This window comes from Giraffa tippelskirchi, chromosome 12 (assembly GCF_054371585.1).
Source record: "Giraffa tippelskirchi isolate mGirTip1 chromosome 12, T2T-mGirTip1v1.2.pri, whole genome shotgun sequence".
In the NCBI taxonomy this organism is placed as follows: Eukaryota; Metazoa; Chordata; class Mammalia; order Artiodactyla; family Giraffidae; genus Giraffa; species Giraffa tippelskirchi.
Window position 1 is genome coordinate 136659317 of NC_137286.1, and position 20172 is coordinate 136679488.

Consider the following 20172-nt stretch of genomic DNA (forward strand, 5'->3'; position numbering starts at 1 on the left):
CCCGGCGAGCCCAGTAGGAGCGCAGCCAGGAAGGAGGCGATTGGGTCGCGGCGGCGCTGGGGGCGTGGCGTAGCCAGGGCCCCGCCCGCCGCCGCCGCCGCCGCCTCCCTCCCTCCTCTGGGCGCCAGCCGCCTTAGGCCCGAGCGAGAGCGGACGGCGGGCGGGCGGCCGCAGCTGCAGCCTGAGCGCCGCGGCGGGGGGCTGGTGGGCCCCGCAGCTTTGCTCCTCCTCAGCGCCGGCGCCCTCGGACATGGTGGCCCCCGGCTCTGTGACCAGCCGGTTGGGCTCGGTGTTCCCCTTCCTGCTGGTCCTGGTGGACCTGCAGTACGAAGGTGAGTCGTGTCCCGCCCCGGCCCGGAGGAGGCGCGCTCCGGGTGGGGTGGGGGTGGTGGAGGGGCGGCCGGGCCTCCCGGCGCTTCCCCGCCGAGCGTCTCGGGGCGGCCGGGGCGGGAGCCGGGGACTCCGCGGCCCGGCCTGGGCCTGAGCCCGCCCCAGGGCGGGGGCCGGCGCCCGGTTCCGGGTTTGTCTGGGGGAGAGGTGCGGGGAGCGGTGGGCCGCGGGACCGCGGGTGTGGAACTGAGGAGCCGGGCCGGTGGGGTCGGCGGGAAGCGGGGCGGCGACTTCTGGGGAGTCCTGAGGCGCGGAGACCCGGGCGGCTGTCCGGTCCCTGCCTCGCTCGGGACCCTCGCTCGGCGCCCGGGGCTCCGGGTCAGCGGTGCTGGGAGGAGGTTGTAAAGGTGCCGCGAAGGGAGGCTTCTTTGGCTTTGGAGTTCCGGGGGGTGGAGGGGACAGTGTCGTGTTGGATTTAAGAAGTGAGTAACCGTCACCCCACTCCGCTCTGGGTTGTGTCTCAAAGTTGTTAGCTTGGTGCGTTAAGGAGCCGCTGCTGAAATTCAAGCTCCCGGCGGGCAAGGCACTGAAAGTTTGTGGCTTTACAGTTTCCATTCTGGTGTCACTCAGCTTTTCCCTGGGGCAAAAAAGATCCACTTTTAAGAAGAAACGAACGCTGATTTTCACTTCAGTCCTACAGTTTGGTATGTTGGCTGCTCTTAACTGGAAACTGAGGGTTGTCCCGTCTTAGTTGTCAGCGGGCGGGAGTAAGAATGAAAGCCGCGAGTGCCCAGTGATCTGATGCTCCAAGCGTGGTTACCCTGCGAAATATTCGAGTATAGTGACGTTATCTCGTACGCTCAACTGTTTCCAGCCCCGTGAACAGGCTAGTAGTCACGGAGGTCAGATTAAACAGTTTAATATTAGACTTCGTATTAGAGGGAGTGAGGAGCTGAACGCAGAAATTGTTTCTGGTAAAATCCCCTCCAGATGATCAACTTAACAAAAAAGAGTAATACTCTCCAAGTTTTAGGTCTCATTCATGGCAGCGTTTTTTTTTGGGGGGGGGGTGTTCCGGAGGACCATATATATTTTTTTAATCAGAAATCAGAATATGTGGCATGGCAACATTGGGACAAAGAATTTGACAGTGAGGCTGCCCCAGAAAAATCTATGGAACTGGAATTGGCATGCCTGGACCATGACCTTTAATATAGGTCATGTATTCCACTTCTTTTACGTATTTTAATATTAAATATCTACTACCCTATGAAGTGTAATACTAATGTCTAGTTAGCATTAATTAATTTTGGCCACTTAAGAGAAAGTTGGGCTTCCTTGGTGGCTCAGATGGTAAAGAATCTGCCTGTAGTGCAGGAGACCTGGGTTCGATCCCTGGGTCAGGAAGATCCCCTGGAGAAGGGAATGGCAACCCACTCCAGTGTCCTGGCCTGGAGAATTCCATGGACAGAGAAGCCTGGTGGGCTACAGTCCATGGGATCGCAAAGAGTTGGACACGACTGATGGACTGATGCTTCACTTTGAAGAGAAAGTTGCCTGTGTTCTGCTTAACGTGAGTTATTTTTGTAGGTTACACAGGTACACACTTTTGTAAGATTTGCCTTTTCCACCAGCTTATAGGCTGCCTTTTTAGAATCACTGCTCTTTATATGATTCTGTAGGACTTTAACACTTCATTTCTATCTTGTGGTATTTTCCAGAAGGAAAACCTCACCCGAGAGCTATTCACCCAATGTGGAAAGCATCGGTGACATTTCACAGAGGGGTGCCAAAGTGCTGTCTTCTTTAGGGTATTGTCTGTGTGAAGTAGCCAAGACTTGGTTCAGGTGGTAGAGAAGAAAGGAAAAAGTTCTCAAACTTATTGACGGTGCCTGGCACTCTCCTGGGCACCTTTCTATAAGCTGTCTCCTATTCATGGAGGTACAAGATGTTGTTTCTACTCTACAGATGAGGAAACTGAGGCTCCAAGAGTTTAACTTGGATAAGGTCACATAGCTGTTAACTCTAAGAGATGTAAGTTGAACTCACATTATTTGACTCCAAAGTTCATCTTGCTTGTGGACTGGAGACAGAAGTTAAGTGGCTGAGGGTATCCTGTGGGCCCAAGCACTTGTAAGTAGTGGCAGCTGAGAAAATTCAGCCTATTTGTTTGTTTGCCACCAGCAGTAATGAGCAGGAAGAGGATTTCCTGACATCTTTAATGCAGTGGCTCTCAAGCTTGAGTGTGTGTTCACCTGGATTCCTTTTTAAACAAAGGGCTGAGCCTCACTCCCAAAGATTCAGTAAGTCTAGGTGGGACCTGAAATTTTGCATATCTAAAAAGGAATCACTGGTATAATAAATTATGCAGTGGAGTTAAATTAGGTATCTGTTGTGTAAATTAGGTATCTATTTTATTAGATGGATTTATAAAGATAGGAAAGAACCTCTGACAGCAAGCTGTTAGCTCCAGTTTTCCCAAGTAAGTTGTGTGTCTGAGTTTTCTAACCTAAGTCTTTCTGGAGGCATTTAGGACTGCGTGATTCCACTATTGGGCCTAAGGCTTGGAGACAGAAGAAACAGAACAGGTGTGAGAAGAGCGAATATGAAACAAACGGCTGTATTGCAGAGTGTCCCCAATAAATAGCTTAGGGGGCCTAGTTTTGTCTGATTTAAAAATACTTATTTTTTTCCTAGGCTTTTCTGTTAATTGTAATTCAGAGAAACAAACTTTAATAGGCTTATAAATTGAAAGGTTAAATCTTTTAGCACCCCTTTTCAAAGGGGCCTTTGAAAGAAGGAAGCCGGAAGCACTAGTTTAGGAATAGAATTTTTGGAGCAGAAGGAAAACTTTTGTAGTATCTACTTTAGTATTCCTATGTTACAGATAAGGAAGCTATTTTAATTCCCTGCTAATGGTGTGTTCTATTTGGTGATTTAAGTGGGAACATAACCTGGGAACCAACCTTCTTTTATCTCTTTCTTCCTTAACATTCTTTCTGAACTCAATTTATCTTTATTTCACTGAACTGACCTGACAAAACCGTATACTTTGGACACTGGGAAAAGGATAGTTACAAAAGATGGTGATACTTTTCATATGAACTGTGCTCCCTAGGATTTTCTTGACATTATTTAAATATGAAGATAATAAATAAAATAGCAAAAGCAAAGGACTTTCAGTAATTTATATACCCCCTACCCCTTACCTGTGGTTTCTCTTTTCTTGGTTTCGGTTACTTGTGGTAAACTGTGGTGTGAAAATATTAAATGGGAAATTCCAAAAATAAACAATTCTTAAGTTTTAAATTGCAAACCTTTCTGAATAGCATGATGAAATCTCACGAGGTCTTGCTCTGGCCATGAATCATCTCTTTGTCCCCTGTATCCAGCCTGTCACTTAGTAGCCATCTGGATTATCAGCACTGTTGCAGGGCTTGTGTTCAGGTAACCCTTCTTTTACTTAATAATGGCCCTAAAGTGCAAACCTAGTGATGCTGACAATTCAGAAGTTTGGATATGCCCAGAGAAGCTGTGAACTGCTGCCTTTCAGTGAAAAACGTCTGTGTCTTAGTAAGGAAAGAAAACAAAACAAAACTGTATGCTAGGTTGCTTAGATCTGTGGTAAAAATCAATCTCCTATCTGTGAAATTGTGAAAAAGGGAAAAGTAATTTGTGCTAGTTTGACTGTCGCACCTCAGACTACAGAAGTTGTGGTCACAGTCTGTGGTAAGTGCTCAGGTAAGATGGAAAAGGCATTACATTCGTACAATATTTTGAGAAGAGGGCACCGCATTCACATTTTTTTATTATATTGCTGTAATTGTTCTGTTTTTGTATTGTTGATCTCTGTGTCTAATTTATAAATCAACCTTATAAGTGCGTATGAATAGGAAAATATAATGTGTATATAGTGTGTGTGTGTGAAAGTCGCTCAGTCATGTCTGACTCGTTGCAACCGCATGGACTGTATATACAGTCCATAGAATTCTCTAGGCCAGAATACTGGAGTGGGTAGCCTTTCCCTTCTCCAGGGGATCTTCCCAACCCAGGGCTCGAACTCAGGTGTCCCGCATTGTGGGCAGATTCTTTACCAGTTGAGCCACAAGGGAAGCCCAAGAATACTGGAGTGGGTAGCCTATCCCTTCTCCAGGGGATCTTCCCGACCCAGTAATCGAACCAGGGTGTCCTGCATTGCAAGTGGATTCTTTACCAACTGAGCTATCAGGGAAGCCCTAAATGTACATACAGGGTGCAGTACTATCTGTGGTTTTGATATCCACAGGGCTTTTGGAATGTATGCCCTGAGGATAAGGGGGAACTCCTGTAAACCAAGTATTCTAGCAGACTATCAGAGAGCTTCTAGAAAATTATTTTAAATTCATTTAGTGATATAGGCTGTTATTTAGCAGTAGTGTCCAGGTCCCAATTCACTTGACTAGTTAGCACTTACTGAGCGAATGTCCAGAAATGGAGTAGTTTAGTTTCTGTGGGACGGGGGGAGTTGTGCTGAGATGGAATGGCCAATAGTCATTAGGTTTTACTTTCCCATATGAAGTTAATGAATTGTGGTTAAGTTTAATTTCTGTTGCCGTAGTGTTCCTTTGATTATTGTCCAGTTATTAATCTTTGTATGGAAATATCATGGGAACTCAGTCACCTGCTCTTAAGAACAAAAACATAATGTCAGCCATAAATTGATTTTTCAAGATCTTTGGGATGCTGCTTTTTAAATTTTTGAAGATAAGTTTTAAAAATGAGTTTGTGTTATTCGGAGTTCTAGAATATGGAGAAGACTCATTTAATTGGTTAGCAGAGGCTTCACCGTAGTGTTCTTTATGGGTGAGATACATGCAGTATAGACCTCTTGGTTTTTGTCTTTGCATTTATAGATGACTTGGGGATATAACACATGTTTTGTGAAGCATCTGTGTTCTCTTGCTACTTGCTCAGTGTGGATTTCGTGATCCATCTTGTAGTCAGTCCACTGGAAGCACCCTTTAATTTTCTTGTCTGTGTAATCTTTGGGTTTATTCACTTGGCAAAATTTGAACTGATTTAAATCCAACCCGGCCAACTGGTTTGTTGAACCTCAGAGCTGATCATGGATGGAGAAAAATGAAGATAACCTTGCTGACAGGTCTCATTTTAAGCATATAGTCTCTATTTCCAATGCATACTCAGTACTGCTAACATTCCTACAATTCCCTAGTGTGTCTGTTCTTAAAAGTCAGTGTCTGAAACCTTTTCTTCTTTCTTTAAATCTCCAGTTGAAATCCTCCTTTCTTTTCCTCCTCATTCTTTATTTTTGGCTGCACAAGGCCTTAGTTGTGGCCTGTCAGATCTAGTTCCCTGACCAGGGCTCAAACCCAGATCCCCTGTGTTGGGAGCTCAGAGTCTTAGCCACTGGACCACCAGGAAAGTCCTTCTTCCTCATTCTTTGTGATCAGAGGTCCCCAACCTCCAGATTTCATGCCTGTTGATCTGAAGTGAAGCTGATGTAATGATAATAGAAATAAAGTACACGATAAATGTGGTGTGCTTGAATCATCCTGAAACTATCTCCCCTCCCCAACCCTATCCATGGAAAAATTGTCTTCTAGGAAATCTGTCCTTGGTGCTAAAAAGGTTGGGGACTGCTGTTTTAGACTTTGTCTTTATTGAGAAAATGAAAGCCTCTGGGCAGTTTCTTCTTTCTGCCTCTGAATTTAGTAGCCTACCTGCATCTGTACCCATTCTGCTACTTTTCTTACATTAATGAGTAAAAAAAAAAATCCCTCTTCTTGGCAAAATCCAGTTTTATACTTATGCCCTGGATTCCATTTCCTCTCACCATCTGAAAATATTGCTTCTACAGTTACTGTTTTTCTCCTGTATCATCACATTCTTCCTCTGCTGGGTCACTGACATTAGCACTCCAGCATGCTCTAGTGTTTCCGTCTTAAACTGGGCTTTGATGTTATGTGTCGTTTTAGCTACTGAGCAGTATCATTGTTTCTCTTGAGAGCAGAACTTCAGAGAGTCCTTGGTAGTCTCTCTTGCTATATTCTCATCTCCTATTCTCTTCTCAACACAGTAGAGTCTTCAAAGCCTTACGTATCTGACTCCTATTTACTTAAAATATTTTTTCATCTTAATCTTCTCCTTCACTGGGCTCCTACCACATCAACTTGACTTCCAAATGCCCAGCTCATTTCTGATGTAGGTGTCTTTATTTTTGTTGTTCCTATACTCGGAAGGTTTCAGAGAACAGCTTTCCAAATGAGCATTCATATTTCAGCCCTGACATACTATTTAAGAGGCATGCTCTAGGTCAGTTAATAATCTCCCTTTGCCTTTTTGTGTTTTCTTCATAAAACTTAATGTTGTCCTCAATTACTTGATTTGTATTTCTTGTCTGTCTGCCTCTCTAGAATATAAGCTTTATGAAAGGTGCTCTTATCTCTATACCTAAACTATGTTGACATGAAATAGATTTGCAATAAATATTTTCAAAATGGATGAGTGAGGTTGACTCTTCTAACTTTTTTTGTATGAACCTTTCTAAACTGATTTTCCAAGTTAAAATTCATTGGAAAATGAATTACCCCTCACAACATTTATGCTTTCACATTTAACTGAAGCAAAGACTAACGTCCATTGAAATTGAGCAAATGTGATTACAGTAGATCTTATTTTCCTAGTTTACCCAGGAAGATTTTGGTGCAGACATAGTTCAGATGTACTTGCTACATAACTCAGCCTTGTCTTCCTTTAAGTCTGTGTGTATGTGCACGCTCACGTGCTCAGTTGTAAGTCTGGCTGTGTGTGTGTGCGCATGTGCTCAGTTGTGTCCGACTCTTTGCAACTTCGTGGACTGTAGCAGAATACTGGAGCAGGTTGTCATTTCCTCCTCCAGGGGATCTTCCCGCCCCAGGGATGGAACCCGTGTCTCTGCTGTCTCCTGTACTGGCAGGTGGATTCTTTACCACTAGTGTACCTGGGAACTTTTGGCTTTGAATACTAAAATAGTTTTTAGGTTACGGTGATTGGAAAGAGATGCTTGCAAGGTCTGGGGGTTCCAGGTCAGTGTATTTTTATTAAAACTCTTTTGTCATTGGTCCTTACTCGACTGTGGAATTGTGAAGATAATGAACTTCCTGCTCTTTTGAGAAGAGCCAGATTCCACTGTTTTCTGTGTTTCTGTCTTGAGACTTCTTTCTCTGCCCCATCGTGCTTTCATCGATTTAGATAGGACCTTTTACAGACAGTTCTTTTTTCCCCGCCTTGTGTTCGATTTTAGAATGATCTTAAAGTTCTCTTCCTCCCTGACACTCTTAAGTGCTCCAGCCTGAACAGCCCCCCCCCCCCCCCCCCCCGGCTCCCCGCCCACCGCTTGCTTCCTTTCTGCCACCTGGCCTTGGCTTGAGCCTTAGTGTCTCTGACCTTTTGTTCTTGACTTTTTCAGTCTGGTTGTTCCAGTCTTGATTGTAACTCTCAGCACATAACACTTTTTAAGCCCTCAACTTTGTTTCTTAAAATTGTTTAGTTTTTGCTCTGTAAAAATATGACAGATCCTAATACTGTTACAACTTCAGTGAAAGACTTAGCTGCTTCACCTTTTCCCCTGTCCATGCTGTATATTTGGCTGACCTTTGGCTGACGCTTGTCTGTGGAGAAACCTGTTTGTTTAATGCTGCTCAGGAGACAGCAGGATGTTTGGTTGTCTTATCTCTCAGAAGTAGGAGACCTCTCTCATTGTCACTGTCTCCCAGGATGTGGCAAAGGAATAAAAATTATCCATGGCTTAAAATACATAGTCGAGATCCTGCAAAAGCAGCCACATTTACAATTTTTAAAGAAACATCGTAGTGTCTGTATGAGTCTTTGGTGGGTTTGATTTTTATAATTGTTATTGTGTGTCTTAGATTCTATTATATTGATGAACTATAATACATCAATTAAGGATGAACTATAATACATCAATCAATTAAGTAAGAAGGAATTTAGTTACATTCATTCTATAAATATTGAGTACCCACTTTGTGCAAGGTGCTGAACTCTGTGGTATATAAGGAAGAGAAGACAGTTGCTTCTCTCAGGCTTGCTTTCGGTCAGGTTTGGGGCTTGGCAGGCCAGCTGTGCGGGTCAGCTTATTGAGGCTGGGGGATCGCAGAGTGAAGTCATGTGTTTGTGAGTGGAGGGATGCACAGTGTAGCAGGAGCGTAGGAGGGACTGTCCCCTCCTCAGTGAAGTAGTTAGGGAAAGTTTCACAGAGGACCTGGCCTTTGAGGGCAGAATCCTGATGGAGGAGGAGAACTTTTCCAGGAGGGCAACTGAGGAAGGCGTTTCTACGGAGCAGCAAGTTTAAAGGGGTGCAGCATGAGAACTGGTATGTCAGGGGGGTTCTGCCGCTCCCTGTGCTGTTTGTGTGTGTCAGTGACTCAGTCGTGCCCAACTCTTTGCGACCCCATGGACTGGAGCCCACCAGGTTCCTCTGTCCATGGAATTCTCCAGGCAAGAATGCTGGAGTGGGTTGCCATTCCCTACTCCAGGGGATCTTGCCGACCCGGGGATCGAACCTAGGTCTCCCCCATTGCAGGCAGTTTCTTTACCGTTTGAGAGTGAGGGGTGATGAGGCTGGACCCAGATGAGGGATCTGATCATGCAGGGTTCTGTTTGCCTTTAGATCTGAAGGGACTTGGACTGAATCTCACCAGCGCTGTGCAAACACTGCAGAATTGTTATTAAGAATGCATTTTGGGAGGATTTCCCTGGCCGTAGCAGGGGGCTGGACTTGGAGGAAGGCGGGGAAGTAACCCAGTTAGGAGGCACGCCATCTCTTTTGGGGGGAAAGGGGGCTACACAGCCACTGACACACTGTGGCAAGTTCTGTTATGGAAAAGGGACCAAGGTGCACTGGGGGATCATCATTAATTCTCCCTGGAAGGCTGAAGTGTTTATAGAGGAAGTGATATTTACTCATCACGTTGTTGGATGGAAGTGATGTTGGATAAGGATCTGGATAAGGATAAGGATAATAAGGATCTGAGTTTTAGGTAAAAGGCACAGAGAAGTGCTAGATACCGCTTTCAGTCATAGAAGGCAAGAGAAGCTTAGTTTGGAGAGGAACTTGACCTTTGGGGTGACAGTATACATACCTCTTTGGAGGGACACCGCGTTGCTTTATTTGAAGGACTAGTGCAAATGAAAGAGCCTGGGTGGATGTTTTGGTCCACCTTACAGAAAAGGTCACGGTAACCCCAACATGCATGTGCGGCCTCAGTGACCAAGGAAGTGACCCTGAGGCTATGGGAAGCCAGCCTGGGGCTCAGCTCTCAGGGTCGCTGTCCCCCAGGGTGTGCTTGTCAGAGAGATCCTCTGCCATGGCAGATCCGCGGGCCCCCATGTTGTGCCCGCTGGTGTCGTGGTCACCCAGGTCTCTGGATTTCATCTGCTCATTCAGGTAATGGGTCTCAGTGAAATCACCCAGGTGGGTATTGTTCAGTCAGTAACAAGTTTGTGCGGTTCCCTTAGATGTTTTTCAGGAGTAACACGTGTTCTGTTGTGTTCAGCCGGCTTGCTTTCCGAGTCCTCCTGGTTTAGTTTCTTGATACTCTGAAGAATTTGGGATTCAACCGCCTGGTTGGTTTGTAGCTTCATCAGTGTCTCAGCATATTCTTTGTCCTTATGAGACTGCTAAAGAAGATATTTGGCATATCCTTCACAGCCACACCGTCAGGATCAAAGCGGCAAGACACGGCCAGGGAGATGCAGGCGGCAAGGAGCTCAGGTGGATCTGGCAGTTGATGGTGGTCGCTCGGGCACTCCTGCGAGGGGCACTTGGTTGTGGCGGCAGGTGGCCGAGGCGCCCTCCAGGGTGCCGTGGGCAGGTATGGCAGTGCTGGTTCCGCCCAGCCTCTGGCAAGCACTGTTGAAGCAGGAAACTGCAGTGGCTCTGTGTAGAATGTGTGACCCGAGGCATCTAGAATAAATAGTTCAAAGAACTTTGCAAATGTACTCTTGGCTCCCACTAGACCTCAGGGTCTACCTGTGAGATTGGAACAGATTGTGGTTAAAATGTTCCATTAAATGATGGGTTGGGTGAGTGAAGCATGTAAGGCCGAGCAACTGTGGAGAGAGAGTTTAGCCTGGTTTATATGGGGGAAAGGTTTCTGAGCTGTGCTTCAAATAAAGCTAGGCTTTGGAATTGAGTCATGTTCTGACAGTTATTCAGGCAGCTTGGGTGACTTCTCTGAGCCTAGATTCCTCAGTTATCAAAGTATGAAAGATGTTTCCTTTCTAGGTTTGTTGTGAAAATTAAGTGAAATAGATATTCTGAAAGTATTCAGCATGTTTTTTTTTATTTCTTAATTTCCTTCTGTGTTACATCTTTCCTGTTAGACATTTTCATGACTGGATAAGGAAAGTACAGTGACTAATGGTTTATCTCATATCCAAATTTCTTAGTTCCTCCAGCAATCTGAAATCCTCTACTGAGTACATTGATCTGATTGTCCCTTTGAGAAAATTACATGGGAGATGTTTGAAATCTTCTTGATAATTGGAAGACTGCTTCCTTTACGTGTTGTGAGCACATAGATAAATCCATCAGCTTGCCTTTGAAATTAGTTTTACCAGCTGTAATAGACCGGGTGGTTAGAGAGTTCACACACAGCATTTTCACCATTCCCCCTCGATCCCTAGTTCCTTCTCTAGTGTCATTTTAACATGCTTTCTGTGCACACATTTCTACATGTGATGCACAGTCTTTTAAACTTTATACTAGGAACTGTAAATGTTTATGTGGAGGTAGAGTTTATATTAGAATTTACCTTTAAAAAATCGAAATGAACTGCCTTTAATTGTTTTAATTTCCCTACCCCTATCCCTTAAAAAGATCTAAGTAAGTGAAAGTTGCTCAGTCGTGTCCGACTCTTTGTGACCCCATGGACTGTAGTCAATAGAATTCTCCAGGCAAGAATATTGGAGTGGGTAGCTGTTCCCGTCTCTGGGGGATCTTCTCAACCCAGGGATCGAACCCAGGTACCCCGCATTACAGGCGGATTCTTTACCAGCTGAGCCACAAGGGAAGCCCAAGAATACTGGAGTGGGTAGCCTATCCCTTCTCCAGGGGATCTTCTGACCCAGGAATCGAAAACTGGGATCTCCTGCATTGCAGGTGGATTCTTTACCAACTGAGCTATCAGGGAAGCCCAAAAAGATTTAAAGTAAAACCTTACTGTGTGAAATGTTCTACATTTACCAAGGTGGGGAATGATATTATGAGCCTCCCTGTACTCATCTCCCTGCGTTAACAAGTAACAACCTATGACCAATCTTATTTCATCTGTACCTGTGGATTATTTTGAACATTTTACATGACATCATTTCATTTATAAATATTTTAGTGTTTATGAAAGATAAGGACTGCTTTAAGTTTTGGAGTCTATATCATCTGAAAATATTCCCTGCAGTATCTGATTATAATGCTATACTTTTGAACTACAGTCTTAACAAAACATTTGAGACAGGGTTATTTTGCTCTTCTTTCTTGACTTAACTGGCTGCTTAATTATAAAATATGTCTTTAGTGTTAATGAATATTCTCTAAAAGTTTTCAATTTCAAGTGATAATCGGTACATCTTTAACAAAACACATTGCTCAGTTTGAATAGATTCATGAATAGATTCTTACCAGAAAAATAAAACTAAACCGTACAGAAGTACATACTGTATCCTCTTTTTTATTTTTTATTTTTTATTTATTTTATTTTTTTCTTTTTATAAATTTATTTATTTTAGTTGGGGGCTAATTACTTTACAATATTGTAATAGTTTTTGCCATACATTGACATGAATCAGCCATGGGTTTACATGTGTTCCCCTTCCTGGACCCCCCACCCACCTCCCTCCCCATCCCATCCTTCTGTATCCTCTTTTTTAAAGCATAAAAGAAACCTGAACATATTTACTCTAATGCAACTTTCTGTCCACGGTTCACACTACCACAGTTCTTTCCATTCTTGCCTGCCTCTAATCTATTTTCCACATGGCCAGCCAAAGTGATCTTTTTAAAATGTAAATCAGATCGTCAGTTCCTTGCTGAAAACCCATCCAGTGACGTCCCTTTGCTCTTGGAGTAAAACCCAGATTTCTTAACATAGCCTGCAAGGCTAAGTGTGACCCATCCTGCCAGCCGGGAGCCTCTTCTTGATGCCTTAACGTTGAGCTTGGTCCTACCCATGCCCTCTGCACTTGTTTTGTACTACTTGCCTGATCATGTTTTGGCATGCTGGAGGCTTTTTGTCATTTAGTAGGACTGCTCTCCTGCCTTTTATGTTTTAACTCAGGGAGGAGTTATTTGACTCCTAAGCGCTATATTAAGCACTCTGCTTCCTTTCTTCTGGCAGGAATGATCTTGCTTGTCTGTCTTTATCTCCACTGTATCCCCACTGCTAGAGCAGTCAGTGCATGGACACTTGGTCTGTTTTTTAACGTGTGTTGCATCCTGTGGATCTGTAAGGATGTCAGTTATTTTCATTTTTAGAATGTTTTTTCCTATTTGCTCCACCAGTTTTGGTTCCTTAATTCTCTTGTTTGGTATTGGTTTCATACGGATAGGTTTTACACTCATCTTTGTTTTTCAGAATTGCTTGTTGCCCGTCTTTGAATTCTGATTGTGAGAGAAGGCTGACTGCCTGTCTGGAGGCTGAGAAGTCTCCAGGACCCCTTCCTTCCTTTCCCTGGTTTCAGAGTTTGGGTCCCCCAGAGAGCTGCAGCCACCTCCATGGCATACCTCTCCTGAGAAGGTGTTTGGGTATGATTTTGCCCACCAGTCTCATCCTGTCCATTTTATGTTTTGAGAATTTTTCCAAAATTTCTGTTTTTTAGATGGCCCTCTTCTTCTTAAAAAAGAATTTGTTTTTTCAGTAAGGTTATGCATGTATCTCCTTAAATAAATCTTGTCATTTGTAGAATTTGAGCCTATTGGGGGGTAGGCTCATGTGCTTAGTAGGTGACTATTTTTTTCTACTTCGTATGGACCACTTTCTTCAAAAAAAAATTTTTTTTAATGTAAGAGGTAATTTCTCTCAGCGAGTCATTTCTTCATTGAAAGGATTTAAGTTAAATTTTGTTCTTGGAAAATCTTAAAAATGCACCAAAGTATAGAAAATAGTATCACGTACCACTGTGTCCTGTCAGTTCAGTTCAGTCACTCAGTCGTGTCCGACTCTTTGTGACCCCATGGACTGCAGCATGCCAGGCTTCCCTGTCCATCAGCAATCCTGGAGATTACTCAAACTTATGTCCATCGAGTCGGTGATGCCATCCAACCATCTCATCCTCTGTCGTCTCCTCCTCCTCCCGCTTTCAATCTTTCCCAGCATCAGGGTCTTTTCCAATGAGTCAGTTCTTCGCATCAGGTGGCCAGAGTAGTGGAGTTTTAGCTTCAGCATCAGTCCTTCCAATGAATATTCAGGACTGATTTCCTCAAGGATTGGCTGGTTGGGTCTCCTTGCAGTTCAAGAAACTCTCAAGAGTTTTCTCCAACACCACAGTTCAAAAGCATCAATTCTTCGGCGCTCAGCTTGCTTTATAGTCCAACTCTCACATTCATACATGACTACTGGAAAAACCATAGCTTTGACTAGACCAACCTTTGTTGGCAAAGTAATGTCTCTGCTTTTTAATGTGCTGTCTAGGTTGGTCATAGCTTTTCTTCTAAGGAGCAAGTGTCTTTTCATTTCATGGCTGTGTCCTGTCACCCCGCTTCAAAAATTACCAACACCTGGTGGATGTATTTTGTCTATACTTTCATCCTCCTCCCCAAGATTATTTTGAAGGCAGTCCCTGTTCACATGATATATTCTGTAAATATTTCAGTATGTGGTGGAAACTCCAACGTGATGCTGGAAAATAGCCTCTCTACAGAGTCAGTGATTGCCCTGTAGGCTAGGGAGTTCTCATAAAGCTAAAGCCTGTAGGATTCTCCTCGTTGTTTTCTGAGAAGGAGACTACCTTATTCATTTCTGTTAAGACCGCAAGTTTATACACAGTGTTCAGTAACGTCTGTTAAGTAAAACAGTAATTTCCATAATCTTCATTACGAAAAGCAGGTTGTATTTTTGGATATGATATGGAATTAGGTGAAACTACAGATGATTCTCACATTCTGAATATAATCAGTTTATAAATCTATATGGCATACTGAATTTCTCTGCAGATAGAGGTTAGGAGCTTGTGTCTTCATTTTAAATGGGAAAAATAACAATGCTTTTCTAGTCCACTGAAAACCCCCAACTAATTTCTCCAAATTATATCCACATACTCTTAAATAGGTTAGATGTTTTCACATTATTGCCCTGAAACAAATAGGACTTTGTAGGACCCTGAGTTTTGTTTTGTTTTTTAAGTTATTGTATTGAAGTATACTTGATCTACAATGTTGTATTAGTTTCTGCTCTACAGCCCAGCGATCAGGTATACGTACATACATGTGTCTAAATACACATTCTCTTTCATACTCTTTTCCTTTATGGTTTATCACAGGGTATTGAGTATAGTCCTCTGTGCTGCACAGTGGACCTTTCTGTTTATCCGTTTTATATATAAAATGGTAAATCCCAAAGGCCTGCTAATCCCAGAGTTCCAGTCCATCTGTCCCCCTTGGCAGCTACAGGTCTGTTCTCTATCGCTGTGAGTCTGTTTCTATAGAAGTAGATAAGTTCATTTGTGTCATAGTTTAGATCCCACATTTAAGTGATGTGGTGTTTGTCTTTCTGACTGACAGCACTTAGTTTGATAATCTCTAGGTCCATGCATGTTGCTGGAAATGGCATTGTTTCATTCTTTAATGGCTGAGTGGTATTCCATTGTGTATATCTACCACATCTTTATCTGTTCATCTGTCAATGGAGATTTAGATTGTTTCCATGCCTTGGTTATTGTGAATAGTGCTGCTATAAACATAGGGGTGCATTTTATCTCTTTGAATTATAGCTTTAGGACCCTGAGTTTTTGAGACCACCAATTTAAGGTTTCCTTCTTGCTTCTCTTTTTCTTTTCCTTCTTCCTTCCTTCCTTATTTAGAGGGCTCCAGCAGGCAACCAGTGGAATAAAACACTACACAGAAACACAGAAAATGCAGACTGGAAATATGAAAAGCTACTTTGTTGAGTAGGGTGAAGAATAAGGTAAAGTGTATTTCATTTGGCTTTTTGCTCTATTAGATGAAATCAGGAATTCACTAGCTTTTGATGATTGAAATGGCAGGCAGTTGTTCGAATAGTTGCTCTGGGTGTCTTCCTGGACTCCATCTCTTTCTTCACTTGACCTCTGCATCCAGACAGTTGACATAAGTCACGTGTAGTCTTTTCCTCTCTTGTATTTTTTCTCAGCAGTCTGTTTTCTCTGTTTCTACTGCTACTACTCCCTGGTCAAGTCAGCATCATGTTACCTGAGTTACTGTCACTGGGACTTTATTGGTTTCCCTCTTCCGTTCTGGCTGTTTACTGGCATCTTCTAGCAGAGAAAGTGACCCACTCAGGAACGAAGGCATGGTGGAGAGGAGAGCTGGCTGCAGTACTGGACTTTGAGTTCTCTGAAAGCCTCATTAATCTTGAGTTCTTGGCTTTTATAGAGATACGATATTTTTTGTGTTTGGATGTTCTTTGTGTTTGGAATGCTGGATTCCCTCTTCAGGCTTGTTACATAGGTCCATCCTTCCCATTTGTCCTTCAGGGGAGACCTCAGGGAACACTGTGTCCCCCCAACCCCAGCACTGTCCAGGAGAACTTTCTGTGATGCTGGGAAATGTTCTCTATCACCCTTACTGTCCCACACACTTGCCATTAGCTAAGTGGCATTTATGCTGTGACTAGTAAGACTGACAAATTGAATTTTAAATTTTATTTAGTTTTAACTATAGGCATTAGGTTCCTCTACTTGTGCCCTCTCAGAGCCCTGTGTGTATTCATTCCATCCTAACACTGTATTGTATGCTTTTCCAACATTTTATTATTAAACACATTGCAAAGTTGAAACAATTTTATACGTACAGTCCTATACCTATCACCTAAATTCTACTATTAGTATAATTACTACACATGTTTTTAATACATATCCATCTGGACATTTTTCTATCCATTAATCCTTTTGAAAAAATAATTTTCAAAATAACATCAGTACACATGTCCCTAACTACGTTAACATGTATATATCATTAGCAGTTGTTTTTTGCAGGGGTAAAATTTATATGCAATAAAATGTCCATTTTAAAGTATACATTTGCTGTGTTTGATAACTGCATGAGCTTGTGTAACCCTCACCTCCATCAGGGTTAGAACATACTCAGCACCCCAGAGACTTCTTTTGCTCCTTCCCAGCCCTGTCTCCCACCCTCTCAAGTGATGACCGTTCAGATTGTTTTCCCTACAGTGTCTCCTTAGCACACTGAAAAGCTTAACATCATGTTCATTGTGAAAGAGAAATGCTGTGGCTGTTTAGTTTCCATATGCACCTTCTACACGCATTTGAACTTTAGAACAACAAAAAGAGTCTATATTCTACCTAACAAGGTGCAGATCTTCTTGTAAATGAAGAAACGCTCATCTGTATCCTGGTTGAGAAGAACAGTCACTGTGTCCATTACTGACTGTATTAATTACCACTGTCCTGTTCAGGACTTAGTTATATAAAAGCTAAATTGTAAAGTTAATTTCAACAGCTTGTAAATAAAATAAAAATGGAAACTGGAGAAAATATGGTTAGTACAGTCGATTCTCTTTATTCATGGTAGTTATACTCCGTATGTCATTATGAATGTTGAATTAACAAATATTGAACCACTGCACCTGGGAGAAAATTCGGGCTTAGGATCCTGCAAGGCCTCAGGTCACTACATGTTTGTCAACAGATCAAAACGTAATCTTGTTTTGTGTGACTTTCTGTTTAAAAATATGTTGTTTAATATAATTGACTAACGTTGAATTCATGGCCAGCAGCATTATCATTCATGTCTGAATGAAGCTTATCTGACAAACATGTTTTCTTTTCTTGAAAGTGTTTTGCTTGCACCGTACAGCTTGCAGGATCTTAGTTCCCCTACCAGGGACTGAACCCACGTCCTTGACAGTGGAAGCTCAGAGGCTTAACCACTGGACCACCAGGGAGTTCCCCAAACTTATTTTTTTGAAAGGCCCAGTACAGTCTCTTGCGTTTAGGAACATTAGGGAGTACTGTGGTTGAGGGCCAGTTTAAACAGTGAAATCAGTGAAAAAGAAGGAAAGTAAAACCCATAGAGGACACTTGTTTGTAACAAGAGAGCTGACACAGGAAGAAGGAGGATCACCTTGTTTGACTTCAGCTCGGAACATGCTCTTCAAGTGCCCCAAGTGTGTCACCATTCTGCACGTACACATGTCCTCAAGTGACTGACAAGGGGCCCTGAATATTACTGGAGGTTACAAGTGAGTTTTAGGGGGTTACAAATTAATTTTAGTGAGTGGGCAAATTCTGAGACACAATTGGAATTGTGAGGCTTGACTATTTATAAACAAATAAACAGATGCGTATAAACAAGCAAAGAGAACATGTGCAAAGCCGCTGCATCTTGAGTCTGTAATTAGTCCCGAGGTCATAGTTGATATATATGGCATCCTTTGTTAACTTCCTGTTCCATACTTCTCCTGCCTTCTGCTGGAACCTCAGCTCCTGTGGCTTCTTCACCTGATGGTGTAACTGAAACCCTCATTTCTGAAGGGTCTGAGTGCTCAATTGCCCTGTTTTTTGGTTGCTGTAGTTTTAAATTAATCTTTAGTGTTGGGCATGGAACGACTAAGGCCCCAGAGAGTCCCCTAGGGTCCAGGAGTACCCCTCTTTGCCACCGTAGCAGCAGAGCCCGTTTCTCCTTGATCAGAAACGACCTGCAGCTGAGCAGCTCGCTGCTGCGTCATCTCAGTTTCATGCTGCAGGAGGTTTGTATCTTGGAACCAAAACACTCAGCAGCCGTCTTAGTGAATTCTAATTCTATAATCCCTTTTGGGGATAGAATTTAAAATAAATATTATTTGCTGTTTAAATATTTAAAAATATTGACCAATTCTGGGTGAAATAGATTAATAAATGCATAATGTTCAATGCATATTACCCAATATAAGGATTTTCCACGTAACTGAGACTTTTAACTGTAAGTACTGAAAAAAATTTAAGGTGATTTTGACAGAAAACTTTTCTCAGTATATTATTGTTGTCTTTAAGTTTGGTGGGCTATGTGGTTTTTGTCAAAACTACTCAACTTTGCATTATAGCATGAAAGCAGCCTTAAGGCAGGTATAATGAAGGGGCGTGACTGTGTTCCAGTATAATTTTATTTACAAAAGCAGTTTGCTGACCTCTGTTCTAGTAAGTGGGCACACATCAGTTAATGAGACCAGATACAGTAATTATATTCTACTCTTCTTGATCTAAAACCTTTAGAATCCATTCCCACACATGTTCCATGGGTTTCTGCTAGTTTATCAGCAAAGTCTTGCAATTCTTTTGGTGTATAAACTATTTTTTCTTTTTTAAAAAAATTTTTATTGGAGTATCGTTGCTTTACAATGTTGTTAGTTTCTGCTGTACATCAGAGTGAATCAGTTATACATATATCCCATCTTTTTTAGATTCCCTTCCCATTTAGGTAACTACAGGGCATTGAGTAGTAAATTGTTTTCTTTAGGTCACAGTACATATACCTGCCTGGTGACATCTGGAGTGGTTAGGTATATCTGAGTGAGCATCCCCTTTCATGGCCTCTGCCCTGAGTGGTTGTCCTTGGAATTTTAAGCAGTTGAAGGTGAGGTGCCACTGACAGTGGAAGGCAGGCTCAGAAGGTCTTGGAGGTTAAATTGGTCCATTTCATGTAGGTTACAACCAGATGTCTCCATTTTAAGTTTGAGGGTCCCATTCTTTACTAATATGTTCTAAATATCTTAGGAGAGACTTGGAGAGACTCCAAATTCAACTATTGTTTTAATTCAGCGATCCTGAAAATTAAATTTTGTGTTTGATTTCCAGCTAAATCATCTCTATGGCTACAAAAAATTAGAGTTTGTTTTAGGGGCTACCGTGGAATCTCTCAGCTAGGAGTTAGCCCTGAGCTTTTCTTCCCTCTACTCTGTGTGCCCCAAGGAATCCATCCCGCAGTCCTCATTTTCATCATGACTGCCATTATGGTCAAGGGCAGCAGCCACTTGGGTTTCCCAGCCGTGTGCCTCAGTTTGTGGCATGTCAACCGCAAATGATACTTTCATTAATTAATTCTATACCTGCTATAAATTACTAACTCATTTCTCACTGACACGGAATTCAGCAACAGCGCTCAAGCTCAAGGGCATGACCAAACCAATACTTAAATCCCATTTTTGTGGCTCTGTGTCTTGGAATCACTCCCAATACCAATTGTGTCTGAAATTCTGGTTCTCTTCAGGAGACAGAAACCTCATGGTTATTTTAAAAGAGGAAGTTTAATGTAAAGAACTGTTATGATAGGCGGGCGACTGTAATGGTGTAAAAGGAACTGTACGGGATAGTCCAGGACTGAGAGGCAGTCCCCAAGGAAGGGCCAGCCTGGAGGGGGGTCCCCTCCCCAAGGCTGGGGTTCAGACCTCCTTGGAGACAGCACAGTTGCAGCCCATTTGTTGATAGAAAAGTTTGCTGAGTTCCCAGGGCTGGAGCTGCTCCACGGCAGCTGGGGAAGCAAGAAACCACCTTCTCAGGTGTATGGTGTTCTCGTGGGAGGTAGTGTGTGACCAAGGCTCCAGGTGGCTGAGGGACTGGACCCTTGGATGCGTGGCTAGGACAGGGCCCCTCTGGAGG

The 20172-nt window shown here is 42.9% G+C and overlaps 1 protein-coding gene and 1 long non-coding RNA gene across 5 annotated transcripts in view; both read left to right on the top strand.

The window, feature by feature from the left end:
• The first annotated feature begins 135 nt into the window (after positions 1-135).
• The window catches only part of DNAJC3 (DnaJ heat shock protein family (Hsp40) member C3), a 54024-nt gene continuing 33987 nt past the window's right edge, over positions 136-20172 (top strand). For 2 of the 4 annotated variants that reach the window (XM_081550342.1, XM_081550340.1), the window contains exons 1-2: positions 136-332; positions 15403-15506. Coding sequence is in view for 1 of the 4 variants with exons in the window: in XM_081550339.1 (XP_081406465.1) it covers positions 251-332 (82 nt within the window). In the remaining 3 variants the exon portion in view is untranslated. The remainder of the gene's footprint in view (positions 333-15402; positions 15507-20172) is intronic. The other 2 variants (XM_081550341.1, XM_081550339.1) reach the window with 1 other exon arrangement.
• LOC145529738 (uncharacterized) lies at positions 1224-3991 on the top strand. The gene is made up of 2 exons (XR_014071321.1): positions 1224-1304; positions 2052-3991. It is a non-coding gene; the product is annotated as an uncharacterized LOC145529738 (long non-coding RNA).